Source organism: Aquarana catesbeiana, linkage group LG04 (genome assembly GCF_042186555.1).
Source record: "Aquarana catesbeiana isolate 2022-GZ linkage group LG04, ASM4218655v1, whole genome shotgun sequence".
NCBI classification, from domain to species: Eukaryota; Metazoa; Chordata; class Amphibia; order Anura; family Ranidae; genus Aquarana; species Aquarana catesbeiana.
The window spans coordinates 493115273-493132033 of record NC_133327.1 but is presented as its reverse complement, the minus strand read 5'-3'; the positions used below and the strand labels follow the sequence as shown (position 1 = coordinate 493132033).

At 45.6% G+C, this 16761-nt stretch overlaps 1 protein-coding gene across 1 annotated transcript in view; it reads right to left on the bottom strand.

Moving 5' to 3' along the window:
• Positions 1-235: 235 nt before the first annotated feature.
• The window catches only part of LOC141140468 (ADP-dependent glucokinase-like), a 63689-nt gene continuing 47163 nt past the window's right edge, over positions 236-16761 (bottom strand). Inside the window, exon 6 of the mRNA XM_073627688.1 lies at positions 236-3441. Within this exon, the coding sequence (XP_073483789.1) occupies positions 2774-3441 (668 nt within the window). The 3' untranslated portion in view covers positions 236-2773. The remainder of the gene's footprint in view (positions 3442-16761) is intronic.

Sequence of the window (16761 nt, the reverse complement as noted above, 5' to 3'; positions counted from 1 at the left end):
AGGCATAGCATTATCAATTTTAACTGTGGCCAGATTGCTACACATTTTGCTAGTAGATAGCCCTCCAGGTGTGTTTAATGATATGATGTTCTCCCTCTTTCTCCCATGAATCACAATTACACTATTGAGTTCCCTATTTGCTAAGTGAAGTCCAAGTAAAAGGTGGGATCGACAAAATGCATTCTTAAACTAATGAGGAAAGTATTGCACAGATGAAACAAACCATGGGCACACATGAAATCCCACTACTTTTTATTGAGGTAAAGTTGAAAATGCACAATGCATACCTGAAGCACAAGACTATGAACACACAGGGGTGATCATCAGTTTATATGTGCCACAAAATGTGTTTTTAAAGAAGTTTTAGGACATTTGAAAAATCTTAGTTAAATCCCCAAAGGGACTAAGTACAAGTAGCATTTGGTCTTTTTCTGATCCATGGCCCATTTTTGAATTGTATTTGACTGCTGTAGTTCCACCCATGACTGAAGCCCAATTTATTGGAATTCCTACATGGGAGGTAGAAGACCACACTGTAGCCAACACCCCCTTCTCTCTAGAAAGGATTGTGTAGTGTTGCAGCCTGCTGCCCTTTATACAGCACTGACTGTAACTAAGTTTTAACCACCTCCCTGGCATTCTTTGGTATGCACTTCAGGGAATCAATACAAACTGTTCCAACACACTCCACGCTGGCGGGGGCTATATGATCAACCAGTTACTAGTAAGCGTTCAGTTGCTTGGATGCACAATGTCTGCCCAGTCAGCTATTGTTTACTAACAGCCGGCTGAGCACACAGCCCTGCCAGCGCTGACTGTACTAGAATGGTTGTTTAGCTTTCTTGAGGGGTGTCCAGGCACCTAATGACGCTGTAGAAGAAGTTATACAAACTATTTAGACACACTCAGCACCAATGGGGCTGTGTGATCAACCAGCTGCTGGTAAATATTTGTTTAAAAGTTTACCAGCAGATGGCTGATTTGTTGTAATCAATGCTGACCACTCTCCCTATTTGAATTAGAACTTTAAAATCTGAGGATACTTTTTCTTTATAAGGCATATGCTGCCGAGTGCAAAGTTCAGTGCTGGATGGAATTATCACTTAAAATACACCTGTATTAGAACCTCCTATCCCAGCCACAGGCGAACTCCTTGGCATATATTTACCACTACTGCTTGAGTATGTTGCTGAAAATCCATGGGTCAGGCATGCATTCTCTCCCCTTTTGACCCACAATGCAACATTGTCCCGAAGAAGACAATATATGTGATATGGGTTAGCTCACATAGCAGAATGCAAAAAGTGACTTTTGGGGAAAGGGGTCTTTGTGGGAGCACTGGTGTTGTATATGGATCAAGAAAGGTGAGTAAGGAGGGTCAAGTAAGGTTTTCATTAAAATCAATGTTTTTGGAGGAATGATTAGAACAACACACTTGTGCCATTAAAAAGCAATTGAACTGAGCAAAATTAAATGGGGAAAAAATGGCCCCAAACACATTTCAGTTACTGTAATACAATGAGAGTAAGGAATGCAAGTCTATGCATAGTCATTGTCAAAGAGAAAAAAAAAATCTTAAAATGAACATACATGTATAAAATTAACATATATAAAATATGGAAGGTCTGTCTGACCTCTTCACATTATAAAAGCAAGTAGGTATTTAATAGTTTAGGGAATACACCCCACTGATTCTGAGTTATTATAGAGATGTGGGTAAGGAACAGGTATAAAATTGATTTAGCTGTCAAAATGTCTACCTTCATGCTCTACTGGTGAAAAGTGACACTTTAAAGCCCAATTGAACCTTCAGTTTAAATTTGCTAAATATATTCTATATGTGCATCAAAACAAAAAGAGTTTAATGTCTTAGGCTCCATGCACACTAGCATTTTTTTTAAGTTCCTAGCAGCTATTATGAGCATTTTATTTTCTGCTCCTAGAAGCTAATTGTGTTAAATCGAGTCCATTGCACACTATTTTGTGCTAGAAGTATTTTCAAACTTCAGCGTTTAGAGCAGAAAAAAAATTGTTTTTGTAGAGTTTTTGGGAAGATACACAAAAACCGCTATCATAATTTGCACGCCTTTTCCCTGCCAGCACTGTAAAGGACTCTTGTTCCCTGCTTGACTCAGTAGTGAGCATTTAGGACCACTGCGTCTGAGATATTGCAAATCTGCAGCAGTCATGCTGCCTTCTGATTGCAGAGCTTTGGCTTATCAGGGGGACCACTGCTTCCCCACAATGAGCAAGGGTCCCACTCTGAAGCAGGCTGGTAGGGAAGAAGCTTCTCTACTCAGATTGTGGCCACTTTAGGAATGATACAAATTGTAAGACACTGAACACCTGAATGTATATTTAGCAGATTTACACTGGGGCTCATTTTGACTTTAAAATGTCTATTCATTCAAAACTGATTGAACTTATTTTTTGGGAAGATACTGAAAGTGCCTTCTGTAGTGATATCTTCCCACTGGAGTTATCCTATTAAGTCCATGCTCACTCAGCAACATAGAATCTGAATCTTGTGCAGTATTCTCTATTCGTTTTCAGTGGACTGACCTTTAGGAAAAAATGGAATGGTATTTGGAGCAAAAATAATGAATCCTCACTGATTCTGCTTTTTCTTAGTAAACAAAATATGCCTCAAAACATGTCAGTATGCATTGTACCCCTTTTCTCACACCCTCCTTTAAAACATACATCTAAACTTTTACAGGGTTCTCTAGTTGTGGAATGTTGGCCTTCTCAAAATCATGAAGCTACTATAGTTTCAAATTTGCAACACCAGTCCTGCAGCAGATATATTGTCCCCACCACCTGCTGTCTGGAAAACTTCAGTACAGACCAAAACAGGTGCTAGACAGATCTCATAAGTGTCCTCTTCCCAACAAGATACAGGACGGTTTTCTTTAAAAGGTATCCTCTGGCTGCCCACTTCTCTGCTGATTGAGAAAGAATCATCCATGATGAGTTTAGCCTTGCCGGTGTCAATATGTGCAGAACCACAAACATGCCTATTAGCAGTAAGAGATGCCTTTGCTGTAGCAGACATAGTGTTCTTCCACATGGATTCTTTGCCCACTAACATAGCTTGAAATGCTAGAGTGTGAACATGCAGTCGGGTCAGCCTCCTCTGACCCTCTTTAAGTTCCCTGGATCTAAGCAGCTGGTAAAGTTCACGCATTTGGTCAAGAATGGAAGCCACACGGGGATAAGGGTCAGATAGGACTGTAATGTTTCCCCCTTTAATTAAACTGAGGAGATTTGGAAGTTCTTGCTCATTCATTCCCAGAGAATCTGAGTAAGGTATGACATACTCTAGCAAGTCTTTCATGAGGTTTTGCTCCACAAAGGATGCCATCTCAAAGTGGCAGCCTATATTTTGGTCCATGGACAACACCATTTCTTGAATCCCCTTCAATCTTGCTTCACGCTGACCTAAAAAATAATCATATATAAGTGGTGAAATTACAGAGAATGGGTTTTTAAAAACGCCAACAGAACACAATTTAGGGCCAAGGATGTATTTTATTTATTAAAAATGTAATTAGCAGACTATATACACAAATTTATAACTAGATGCTGGATTACACTTTTTGCTACCCTGTTTTCCCCAATTTGCTTTACACACATTCATTAACCACTTCAATAACAGGCACTTTCACCCCTTCCTGCCCAGGACAATTTTCAGCGGTCGCACTTTGAATGACAATTGTGCAGTCATACAACACTGTACCCAAACAAAATTTTTATCATTTTCTTCCCATAAATAGAGCTTTTGTTTGGTGGTATTTGATCTCCTCTGGGGTTTTTATTTTTTGCTAAACTAAAAAAGACCGAAATTTTTGAAAAAAAAAAGTTTCTTAGTTTGTCAAAAATTTAGTTTTCTCCTTCACTGACAGGCACTGATGAGGCGGCACTTATATGTAGAATTGATGGGCACTGACAGGCGGTACTGGGCAGCACTGATGAGATACTGACAGGCTGGGCACTGATTGGCACTGACACACTATTATTGGGGCACTGATTGGCAGCTGTTGGGCACATCTGATGGGGGCTGTGCTGGTAATCAATGTGCTGATTATCAGCACCACCACCACCCCCCCCGACAGGGAGAGCCACCAATCAGCGTGTTTACTGGCGCTTCCTGGTTCACATGATGATCAGCTGTGATTGGTCACAGCTGATCACGTCAGAGGCTCCATATTACGATAGCAGATGCAGTGTGTTAGACTGACACACAACACCTCCGCACGCCGGCTTATTATCCTGCTGGACGTCATGTGACTTCCGGTCAGGATAACAGAACCACCACCCGCCCGTCAATGTGCTATAGGCCGGGCAGGTAGCAGTTAAAGCAGACCTTTAGTCATTTTTTAAAACTTCTGTCTTGCTTTAACTTGGGATAGTAAAAACTGGATTTTTTTTCTACTCATCGTAAAATCCCTTTCTCTGAGTTCATCAATGGACACAGCACTTCTAATCTTGAACTTAGGGTTATATCACACCTTTAGGAGTAGGACTAGGCAGAAATAACAAAACAAGCACAGCACCGCCTAGGGGTGGTCCCTATTAGTAGTAACCCCCCTCTCTGCTACAGGCAGCTCAGTTTGTAACAAGAAATACAAACAAACAGGAGGGGTGGGTGCTGTGCCTGTCAATGAACTCAAAGAAAGGGATTTTACGGTGAGTAGAAAAAAAAATCCTGTTTTCTCTTTCATTCATTGACGAACACAGCACTTCTAATCTTGACCTTAGGGACATCCAAAAGCAGTGCCACAACGAGGGATGGGAACATAAACCAAAAGAAAAAAAACAAATAACCTCCACCCAGAGTCCCCCATAAGGGGAGCCAAAACACCTCAGAGGGCCGCCTGCAAAACTTTGCGGCCGAAACACGCATCTGAAGATGCGCCAACATCCACCTTATAAAATTTGGTGAAAGGGTGTACTGACGACAAGTCAGTACTTACATACTGCCTTACATACTTGAGAAACGCATGCTTGATGCCGGAAGGCCCAGGAAGCACTAACCGCCCTGGTAGAACGCGCCACGATGGGAAAGGGGGGCACCCGCCCCTTAATGGCATACTTCTGGACAATAATCTGTCTGTTCCACCAAGAAATAGTGGCCGATGAAGCCGCCAGGCCCTTCCTTAGACCATCCACAGTTACAAACAGTTAATACGACTGACGAAAAGGAGCCGTAACCGACAGATACACACGGAGAGCCCGAACTACATCCAAAGAGTGCAGAGTGACCTCCTTGGGGTGAGACGGTCAAGGACACAAAGAAGGGAGCACAATCTCCTCATTTGCATGAAAGATACCACCTTAGAGAGAAATGAGGGATGCAGGCGCAGCACCGCCTTATTCTTGAACCAAATAAGGAGACTTGCACGACCGCTGGCTCAGAAACTCGCCGAGCGGACATAATAGCCACTAAAAAGGGATCTCCCTAATGTCCTCAAACGGCAGCTTCTGAAGTACCGAAAAGTACCAGGTTTAGATCCCACGGAGGCAGCGGTGAGCGTACCGGGGGAGCTACACGTCAAACCCCCTGAATAAAAGTATGCACCGAGTGGGCGGCCAAAGGCCGCTGAAAAAAGACAGCCAGAGCCGATATTTGCCACTTGATAGTGCTCAAAGCAAGCTTCTGATCAACCCCACGCTGCAGATATACCAGGAACCTAGACACCGAATAGGAACGTGGATGCCACCCCACAGCCTCGCACAATGAGATGTAAGACTTCCAAGGTGCCATAATAATTTTTCCGTGAAGTGAACTTACCTGCCCTCAACATAGTGGGCATCACAGAAGCTGACAACCCCCGGTCTTTCAGCACCTGGCTTTCAAAAGCCAGGCCGTTAAAGCCAGAAATGGTAAAGCAGGGTGGAATATGGGACCCTGGGACAGGAGGTCCTCCTGCACTGGTAGCCGCCAGGGAACGTCCGCCACCATCCGTACCATGTCGGCGTACCATGGACTTCGAGGCCAATCCAGAGCTATCAGAATCACCGGAATTCCCTCGGCCTCTACCCTGCGTAGCAGACGAGGAAGGAGTTTGAGAGGAGGGAAGGCATAAATGAGCTGATAGTGCCCCCATGGCGCCACCAGTGCGTCCGGCGCCTCTGCCAAGGGATCTCTTGTTCTGGCCACAAATCTCCGCACCTTCCGATTGAGACGAGAGGCCAGAAGATCCACGTCCGGCGTGCCCCACCGCAGGCAAATGAGACGGATGCATTTCCCTTGATCCAGCAACTGAGGGCTGAGATAATCCGCTTGCCAGTTTTCTACGCCTGGAATGTAAACGGCTGACAGAGCCGGTACGTGAAGTTCTGCCCACCGCAGAATATGAGAGACCTCCAGTGGCGCTGCCGAGCTCCTCGTCCCCCCCTTGGTGGTTGACGCAAGCCACAGCCATGGCATTGTCCAACTGGATCCTGAGCGGACGACTGCGCAGCCACTGCATCCAAATGAAGAGGCATAACCTGATCGCCCGCAACTCCAACACGTCGATCCATAGGCAGGATTCCTCTGGCGTCCAGCGGCCCTGGGCTGACCGAAGGCCCAGAACCCCCCCAGCTGGTTAGGCTGGCATCTGTCGTGATCACCGTCCAATGGAGAGGAAGAAACGACTTCCTGGACCGTAGAACCGGGGACTGAAGCCACCAAAGGAGTGAGGCCCTGGCCAGATGGCCCACCCGGATCTGACAATCCAGAGAGGCCGGGGACTTGTCCCATTTGGACAAGATCTCCCTCTGCAAGCCGCGTGTGAAACAGTGCATATGGAACCGCCTCAAAAGGTGGATACCATGAGTCCCAGAACCTGCGTGCAAACACGCAGTGATGACCACCTGCGGGACAGCAGCGACCGCACCACGGAGTGAAGGGTCTGCAGTTTGATCGGTGGAAGAAAACCTTCGCCTGTGCAGAGTCCAGAATCAACCCCAAGTAGCAACGCGGACTTCTGGAGATTCAACACCCAGCCGAACTCTTGTAAGGTCTGCATGGCGATTGCCACGTCGTCTCCCAGTTCTGAGGCTGACGCCGCTCTCAGGAGGAGATCGTCCAGGTAACTCACAACTGTGATCCCCCGCTGTCTCAATAACGCCAGAACTGGTGCCAGCACCTTGGTGAAGACCCGTGGTGCCGACACCAGCCCAAAGGGAAGTGCCACATATTGATAGTGCGTGTCCCCGACCGTAAAGTGCAGGAACTGCTGGTGCATGACGCAGATGGGGACATGCAAGTATGTGTCCTTGATGTCCAGGGAGGCCAGGAAATCCACCTGATGAAGTGCAGCCACCACCCTGAACCTCCATACCCTCACAAACCAATTGAGGGCCTTGAGGTCCAGGATAGGACGAACCCCCTCCTTCTTTGGAACTACGTACAGATCTACCTACGTACGTACAGAACTACGTAGAACCCCGAAAACTTTCTGAAGCTGGTACAGGAACTATTAACCCCAGAAGAAGTCCTGTACCGCTCCAAACAAGGCCCCCTGCAAGACAGGAGAAGATGAAGATTGGAGGGAAAAAAAAAGTCTGGTGGACAGGAAAGAAACTATCTTGTAACCGGTAAAAATTAGTTCGCAGACCCACTGGGTCGGAAAGAAGAGAAGTCCATCGGTCTGCAAACCACCGAAGGCGACCCCCCACCCGTAAGTTGGGTGGGGGTAAACCGTCATGCGGAAGAGGACTTGTCCGCGGGCTTGTTTGGCTTGCGATGCCAAGGGCACTTTTGCCCATCCGTGGCAGTCCTGGTGGGCTAGGAATGCTTGCCCGCAGAACCGGGTGGACAAAGAAGATGCTTGTGAGCGGAAAAGGAGGAACCCTGCCTATGACGGGGCTCCTTGCCTTTTTTGTACTGTGGGAGAAAAGTACTTTTCCCCCCAGTAATGTCCTTAATAATGTCGTCCAGAGAGGCTCCAAATAGCCTCCCACCCTGGAAAGGCAAATCCGCCAAAGCCTTCTTAGACGTCTGGTCCGCTGACCAGCACTTGAGCCAAAAGCAGCCGGCGAAGAACCGCAGCCGACACAGAAACCCTAGAACGTAACGGGCCGTGTCCAGGGCCGCATCACAGACATACTTAACTGGTCTGCCAGTTCCACACAGACTGGGGATGCTCACTCATTACTCAACTCGCGGTGTAATAGCTTAGCCCATTCAGTAAGTGTCTGCGACACCAGAGCCGTGGCTAGCACCGGACGAAGAGCCGACCCCGCCATAGAAAACATAGATCGCGCAATCGCCTCAGCCTTCCTGTCAGCAGGATCTTTGAAAGAAGGGAACCCCTCCACAGGAATCATGGTTGCCTTATTTAACCTAGACACAGGAGGATCAACGACCGGAAGGGAAGCCCATTTCTTCAACAAACTCTCTTCAAAAGGGGTAACACACCGAAAAACACCTCAGAACTGAAATGGACCACTGCGGTCATTCCCAATCCTTGTAAATAAACTTATCAAAATAAGAAAGGTAAGGAAACACCGTAGCGGTGCGGACCGGTTTGCGACCCAAAAAGGACCAACACTTCTGCAGACGCCCCTGTCGTATCCTCAATTTTCAAAGTATTGCGCACCGCCGTAATAAGAGCACTCAACAGTGCCTTCTCATGCGCCGCAACAGATGCAGGGGACTCCTCGCTGTCCGAAGGATCAGGGGCTGCATCATCCGAACCCTCCAGGCAGGACCGCCTGCCACTGTGAAGCCTGAATCCAGATCAGAGTCCTCCCCAGAAGATGGAGGGGGAAGGGGATGTTTCTTACCCGCCTTACGAGAGGAAGGATTCCAGGACTGCCGACAAAGCGTCCAGGGGCACTGCACACCCAGAGGGGCCAGCTGCCGTCACAGGGGTGTCGGGGGGGCACCTGCTTCAGATGCCATAGCGTCCCACACTTGATTGGACACTACCAGGGACTGAACGCCCACTAGGGAGAGAGAAAAGCAGACCACCCTCCTAGCTGCTGCACACTGGGGGACCCCCAGAAGGACTCACCACCTTGACCTCCAAGGAGCAGTGCTGTACTGTCCATCCTCCACAGATGGGACAACCATGAGGAAATCCGCGATCTTGCCTGGCTTCAAATACAGGGACTAGCGCTAGAGGACCAGCCGAGAACTCCCCATGAGGCTACAAGAAAATGGCTGCCGGCCGCGCTACTACAACTAGAGCCCGAGTGCCCTGAGACCACATGAAAATGGCCACCGGCCGCAAAAAAAATGGCCGCTGGCTGTACTTCCGCCAATAGAACCCGAGTGCCCTGAGACTACAGGAAAATGGCCGCTGACTACGAGAAGTTGGCCGCGGCGCCCGTCCCCACAGAAAACGGCTCTATTACATGAGGAGATAGATGCCAGCCACTGCTCCCCCAGCACCACATACAGAGACCACCTGGAGGGGACCTCCAAGCCAGGTAACCCAGTAACCAGCGGTGTAGCCGAGGGGTGGGGGAAGGGAGAGTTGAAGGAAAATACCCCAAAACCAAGCACCCCAGGGAGTACCCAGCTGCTCCACCGTGCCTGGACTGGGCCGGTGGAGCTCATACTTACCCATCCAGTAGTGATTGCAAGGTCTCACTCCCTGGACATCCACTTCCCGCCTAGACAGAGTGGCTGTCGGCCGTGGCAACACTGTGACCCAGACGTCAGGTGCCTGGTCATATGTGTCCCTGCAAGGCGTTTTAGCCCGCCGGCTGCCCCAGTGCAGAGTTGGGCTTGTCACGGCCGACCCAGCGCGGGGCTTAGGTCGGTGGCCAGGCTGGGGAGACTACCAGGATCTATAATATGCAGCCTGTCACCCAGCCCAGCGGTAGAAAAAATGAAAAAGAAATAAAATAAAATAAACCAAAAAGACCACAGGTCCCAGCGGGGAGCCAAGTCCTTCTTCCTGGACTAGGCAGAAAAAAAACTGAGCTGCCTGTAGCAGAGTGGGGGGTTACTACCAATAGGGACCGCCCCTAGGCGGTGCTGTGCTTGTTTTGTTATTTCTGCCTAGTCCTATTCCTAAAGGTTGTGATATAACCCTAAGGTCAAGATTAGAAGTGCTGTGTCCATCAATGAACGAAAGAGAAACTATTTTTTTCTGCCAGTAAATACCTTATACAACCCACTTCCTGTTTCATGTCCGGTAAAAAGCCTAGGCTTATGACCTCGTGCACAGCTCTCTCTCTCTCTCACTCTCGTTAGAGTTTGCCAGGATGGGAGGGGGGATAATTCATAAAAGGGCCAATGAGAGCTGCAGAGCTGGAAGTGTGTGTCTGTGTAAATCCAGGAAGTGGACCGTAGCTCCAGCTGCCCACAGTTAAAATGGTTGCAGCCAGATTTAGTGGAGGGAGATTTCTGCAGCATATTTGGAAAGTACAGAATCACAGTATATCTGAAATAATATGCAAAGTGGTTGGAGGAAAGCTTTAGAATGGCAAATATGTTTTTATTACAAATTATGTGAGCAGACTGCAGTTCCTCTTTAGGAAGGTTTTTTATGGGCTGCATTCACACTAGGAACATGCACTTTTTATCAAAACAAATAGAAACACATGAAAAAACAAATGCCGCAATGCTCCTAGTTTTGCATGTCAGTGCACATTTGTGAGAATCACAATTACGTGTGTCGACATGCATTTTCATTTACAGTGCCTTGCAAAAGTATTCACCCCCCTTGGCTTTTTACCTATTTTGTTACATTACAGCCTTTAGTTCAATGTTTTTTTAATCTGAATTATATGTGATGGATCAGAACACAATAGTCGAAGTTGGGGAAGTAAAATTAGAAAAAATATATACATAAAACTATTTTTCAGAAATAAAAAAATGATAATTGGCATGTGCGTATGTATTCACCCCCTTTGTTATGAAGCCCATTAAAAGCTCTGGTACAACCAATTACCTTCAGCGGTCCCATAATTAGTGAAATGATGTCCACCTGTATGCAATCTAAGTATCACATGTTCTGTCATTACATATGCACACCTTTTTGAAAGGCCCCAGAGGCTGCAACACCTAAGCAAGAGGCACCACTAACCAAACACTGCCATGAAGACCAAGGAACTCTCCAAACAAGTAAGGGACAATGTTGTTGAGAAGTACAAGTCAGGGTTAGGTTATAAAAAAATATCAAAATCTTTGATGATCCCTAGGAGCACCATCAAATCTATCATAACCAAATGGAAAGAACATGGCACAACAGCAAACCTGCCAACAGACAGCGGCAACACCAAAACTCATGGAACGGGCAAGGAGGGCATTAATCAGAGAGGCAGCACAGAGACCTAAGGTAATCCTGGAGGAGCTGCAGAGTTCCAGAGCAGAGACTGGAGTATCTGTACACAGGACGACAAAAAGTCGTATGCTCCACAGAGTTGGGCTTTATGGCACAGTGGCCAGAAGAACTACTTTACTTTCAGCAAAAAACAAAATGGCACGTTTTGAGTTTGCGAAAAGGCATGTGGGAGACTCCCAAAATGTATGGCGGAAGGTGCTCTGGTCTGATGAGACTGAAATTTAACTTTTTGGCCATTAAGAAAACGCTATGTCCGGAGCAAAACCCAACACATCACATCACCCAAAAAACACCATCCCCACAGTAAAACATGGTGGTGGCAGAATCATACCGTGGGGATGTTTTTCAGCAATCGGGACTGGGAAAATGGTCAGCGTTGAGGAAAAGATGGATGGTGCTAAATACAGGGATAATCTTGAGCAAAACCAAACCTGTACTACTCTGTGCGTGATTTGAGGCTAGGATGGAGGTTCACCTTCCAGCAGGAAAATGACCCCAAATACACTGCTAAAGCAACACTTGAGTGGTTTAAGGGGAAATATGTGAATGTGTTGGAATGGGGTCAAAGCCCAGACCGAAATCCAATAGAAAATCTGTGGTCAGGCTTAAAGATTGCTGTTCACAAGCACAAACCATCCAACTTGAAGGAGCTGGAGCAGTTTTGCAAGGAGGAATGGGCAAAAATCCCAGTGGTAAGATGTGGCAAGCTCATAGAGACTTATCCAAAGCAACTTGGAGCTGTGATAGCCGCAAAAGGTGGCTCTACAAAGTATTGACTTTAGGGGGGTGAATAGTTATGCACATTGACTTTTTCTGTTATTTTGTCCTATTTGTTGTTTGCTTGAAGAACACTTCTTCAAAGTTGTTGGCATGTTCTATAAATTAAATGATGCAAATCCTCAAACAATCCATGTTAATTCTAGGTTGTGAGGCAACAAAACACGAAAAATGCCAAGGGGGGTGAATACTTTTGCAAGGCACTGTATGTCAATGGAAACAGATATGCATAAATATGCTTTAGTGTAATTTTAATCTCTAGTAAATGCGATGTTCCAAGCCACTGTGCAGTCTTCTAAAAAAGGTAGTGAGGTAATTCAGGAAACTGAGAATTCTTGGAAAACCTTGTATTCCATACAAGCACTATTTGCTCTGGTTGTATGAAAAACAGTATTTATTTATTTATTACAGGTACTTATATAGCGCCGTCAATTTACATATACATTGTACATTCACATCAGTCCCTACCCTCAAGGAGCTTACAATCTAAGGTCCCTAACTCACATTCATACATACTAGGGACAATGTAGACAGGATCCAATTAACCTACCAGCATGTCTTTGAAAATGTGGGAGGAAACCGGAGTACCCGGAGGAAACCCACGCAGGCACAGGGAGAACATAATCACACACATAGGTTGGACTTGATGGACTTGTGTCTTTTTTCAACCTCACCTACTATGTAACTATGTATGTAACATGCAAACTCCAGGCAGGTAGTGGCGTGGTTGGGATTCGAACCAGCGACCCTTCTTACTGCTAGGCGAAAGTGCTACCCACTACACCACTGTGCCGCCCAGTATATCTTAATTGTACAGAACTCAAGCAGAGAGTATTCATACACCATGGGTTATAGGTGTGTACCTTCAGGTGCTTGGACATTTGCAAAGCTTTGAGAGGACACACCCCCCTGGGTGCCTCCCCTATAATCCTACCCCACTTTGTTTTAGTGTCTGAAGGTAATGCACCTTTTCTCCTTCATGGACAAAGTCACCCTTAGCTTAGTTAGTACTTTTTTTTTCTTTAATTGCATCTTTCAATTCTCCAATCAAGCCCTCACTGTCACAAGGTCAACATAGAAGAAGTGTTTTGAGATCGGCGCAACCTCGATAAAACCTTTCGATTCATACCTGGACCCCACGCTGTGGGAATGGCCTGTAATGTTACTTTGGGCATTGGATCCTGCATGAGCGATCACCTTGACTGGTGGGGGTATGCCCGATGTGACAGGCGAAGTCTGGGCTTAATTTACAGTCCAGCATCGTGGACTGTTACTGAAAAAAGGGGCTATGTTTGGAATGTATTTCACCTTGCAATGTAAACTTTTCAAACTTGGTGCTAGAATTCAACCACTTGGAGCCTAGTCTCAGATGGATGACCAAGTGTTATATCACAACAATGGTTGCACTCTTTGCTGCCACTTAATCCTAGAGCCTTTATAAAAAGGTACTCATGTGCTTACTCCTGCTTTTCTTCAAGAGGATACGTTACAGGCAAACATTCACTCTACCGAAGGCCTACATAACACTCAAGCCTCTAAAACTCAATGTGGCAACCCTTGCACCGGAGCAAGTACTGACTCTAATGCCTCGTACACACGATCGCACATTCCGACAACAAAATCCATGTTTTTTTCCAATGGATGTTGGCTCAAACTTGTCTTGCATACACACACGGTCACACAAGGTTGATCCGAAATTCCGAATGTCAAGAACGCGGTGACGTACAACGAGTCGAGAAAAATTAAGTTCAATAACCAGTGCGGCTCTTCTGCTTAATTCTGAGCATGCGTGGCACATTGTGCGTCGGATTTGTGTACACACAATCGGAATTTACGCAAACGGATTTTGTTGTCGGAAAATTTGAGAACCAGATCTCAAATTTTGTGTGACGGAAATTTTGATGGAGCCTACACATGGTCGGAATTTCCGACAAAAGGCTCCCATCGAACATTTTCAGTCGGAAAATCTGACCGTGTGTATGGGGCATAACACAAGTCTCAGCATGTGATTCTAGCTCTATTTCAGGCCTATTTTCAGGCAACAAGTGGCCTATTTAACTAAAGCAGAATCCTCTGCATCCGTGTCACATTTCCTCAGACAGATTATACTACAGCCATCTTCCAGGGCCCAAAAACGCCATGCCTCTTCTACTATTACCTTTTTTAACCTCAGTCGCATCCTGATTAGCCAGTCCTAAAGGACACAGTCACAGAAGCGAGGGAAGAGACTATTGAAGCAGTGTAAGAGGAAGCTGTGAAAGATTTTTCTTCCCCAGATAGCCACTATATTGAAGAGGGAGCTTCATGCTTCATGCAACATGCTTGCTAACGTTTGAAAGCTCATTGCCTCTGGCATTGTCAACCTGACCTCCATCTCGCCATGCTCCTTTGGGTATCAAGTGACCTGCAAATGTCTGCCAAAAAATTCCCCGTTCATGAACAAATAGAATGTGCAGTCTATGATGATTTCAGGATCATGTTGTTATAGAACAATTACAGCAATTGCTTTCTGCTCTGCTTTTCTGTGTGGATGCCCTAGAACATGTCATGAGACAATTTTCCAGAAATGGCTCTAATCTCCATTCACAGGCACAGAATGTTATGGGTAAAAGCTTGAACAGTTGAAGCTGCCTGCAAAAGAAATGCCTTTCTTAGGAAGATGCCTGTTTGGCGAGGCACTTGATTAGTTCATCAAAGAGGTCATAGCTGTGAAGGTTTTACTTCCACAGCAGAAGGTTCCAAAACCACCCTAGCTCCTCTAAACACAGAGAACATGTCCACTCTAACAGGCATCAACTTCAGAACCTAAGGTTAGAGCTTCCCTTTGATGCAAAGCCAGGGCCACAAAGGCCACCAAGCTTTCTCCAAAGCCCTCTTCGCAATGAAGGGGTGCATTTACTCTTTAGAATAGGGGGGATGTCTGTTACAGTTTGCCTCTTTCTGGGTCACAGATGTCCCAGACCCGTGGGTTCAATCAGTGGCTTTAAAGAGGTACAAAATAGAGATCAAAACTCTACCACCTCACCACTTTTTTCTTTGATATCAACCAAAAACTGCCTAAAGGACAGTTAGATTTGCAGTAAGCCCTGAACCACCTCTTGTGCAAGGGATTTACTGTGCCAGTAGCACTACAAGATGGGTTTAAAGTATTCTACTCAAACCTCTGTACAGTACCACAGCATAACGTGGCAATTCTATTCTCAACTTAAAATCCCTCAACAAATTCCTTCAAATTCCAAAATTTCATATGTAATCAATCAGCAGGGTCAGTAATTGCCTGAGACAGGGGGAACACATAGCATCCATGAACATCCAAGATGGCTCTCTGCATGTTCCCATTTACCCACCTTATCAGCTCTTTCTGTGCTTTGCATTGACAGACAACCACTTCCAGTTTGTTGCACTGTCCATTGGCCTATCTTCTGCTCCCAGAGAGTTCACAAAGGTCTTGGCCCATTTACTTGCTCTTCTCAGAACTCAGGGCATTCAAATCACAGGCTATCTAGACAACCTTCTTCATAAATACTCATCCCCCTTGCAGCTATCAGAAAATGTCCTCAAGACAATTAAGCTGCTTCAAGCCTTTGCCTGGGTGATCAAATTCAACAAATCTTAATACAGTGAAAGAAAAAAGTATTTGATCCCCTACTGATTTTGTATGTTTGCTGACAAAGAAATGATTAGTCTATCATTTTAATGGTAGATTTTAACAGTGAGACACAGAACAAAAAAAAGCCAGAAAAACGCATTTCAAAAAAGTTATAAATTGGATTATAAGGAATATAGTTTGCTCAGTTAGCTCCACATCCAAGATAAACATAGATGGCAAAAAAGAGAGGCAAAAGGACTTTAAAAAGGTACCCAGTTAGCTTCACATCCAAGATAAACATAGATGGCAAAAAAGAGAGGCAAAAGGACTTTAAAAAGGTACCAAACATAGCCCAGAGAAAAAGGTAAATACTCAACCTCACTAAAATGCAAAACCTTTTTAATTAACACCAGCAAATAAAATATAGAATTTTTTATTTTTTTGCCAATTTCAACAAATCTGTTCTCCAGCTTTCCCTTTGCCTGAAATACTTGGGTCTGCTCCTTGACACAAGCAAAAGTCTTTCTCCCAGAAAAAAAGTTCGTTTTCTAAGATCACATGCTTAAGAACTGAAATCCAAGAGACATCCCACATTGAAATTCTCAATGAGAGTCCTAGGCCTAATGGTGGCCTCCTTCCAGGCAGTACAATTTGCCCAATTCCAATCAAGGTTTCTCCAACTCATGTTTAATGTCACTTCCAGGTCCCCCAACAACAAGAATAGGAGGAGAGCAGACATGCTCGGCAGTACCCATTATGCCAGTCCCAAGCCCGCAGATGGGCAAGTAGGGCCCAGGATATATGGTGGAAGCGCACGTTACTGGGGGGTGTGAAAACAATTACGGTCCACCCGACCTGACGCCACATAATTGTGTATTGCGGTCATTAAAAAAAAAAAAGTCACAAAATATAAATGGCTAATAATACTTATAAGAAATAACACTGTACAATGTTGATCCAGTGAATTAAGGATGTTTTTCCTGTTAGGACAAACTGCACCACATTTCTGTCTTTCTCTGGTTCAACTGCAGGCTTAGGGTACTGACTTATAGGCACAATTAGGGCCTCTCACACCTTTGCACTGTTACTGCAACGCACGTTCAC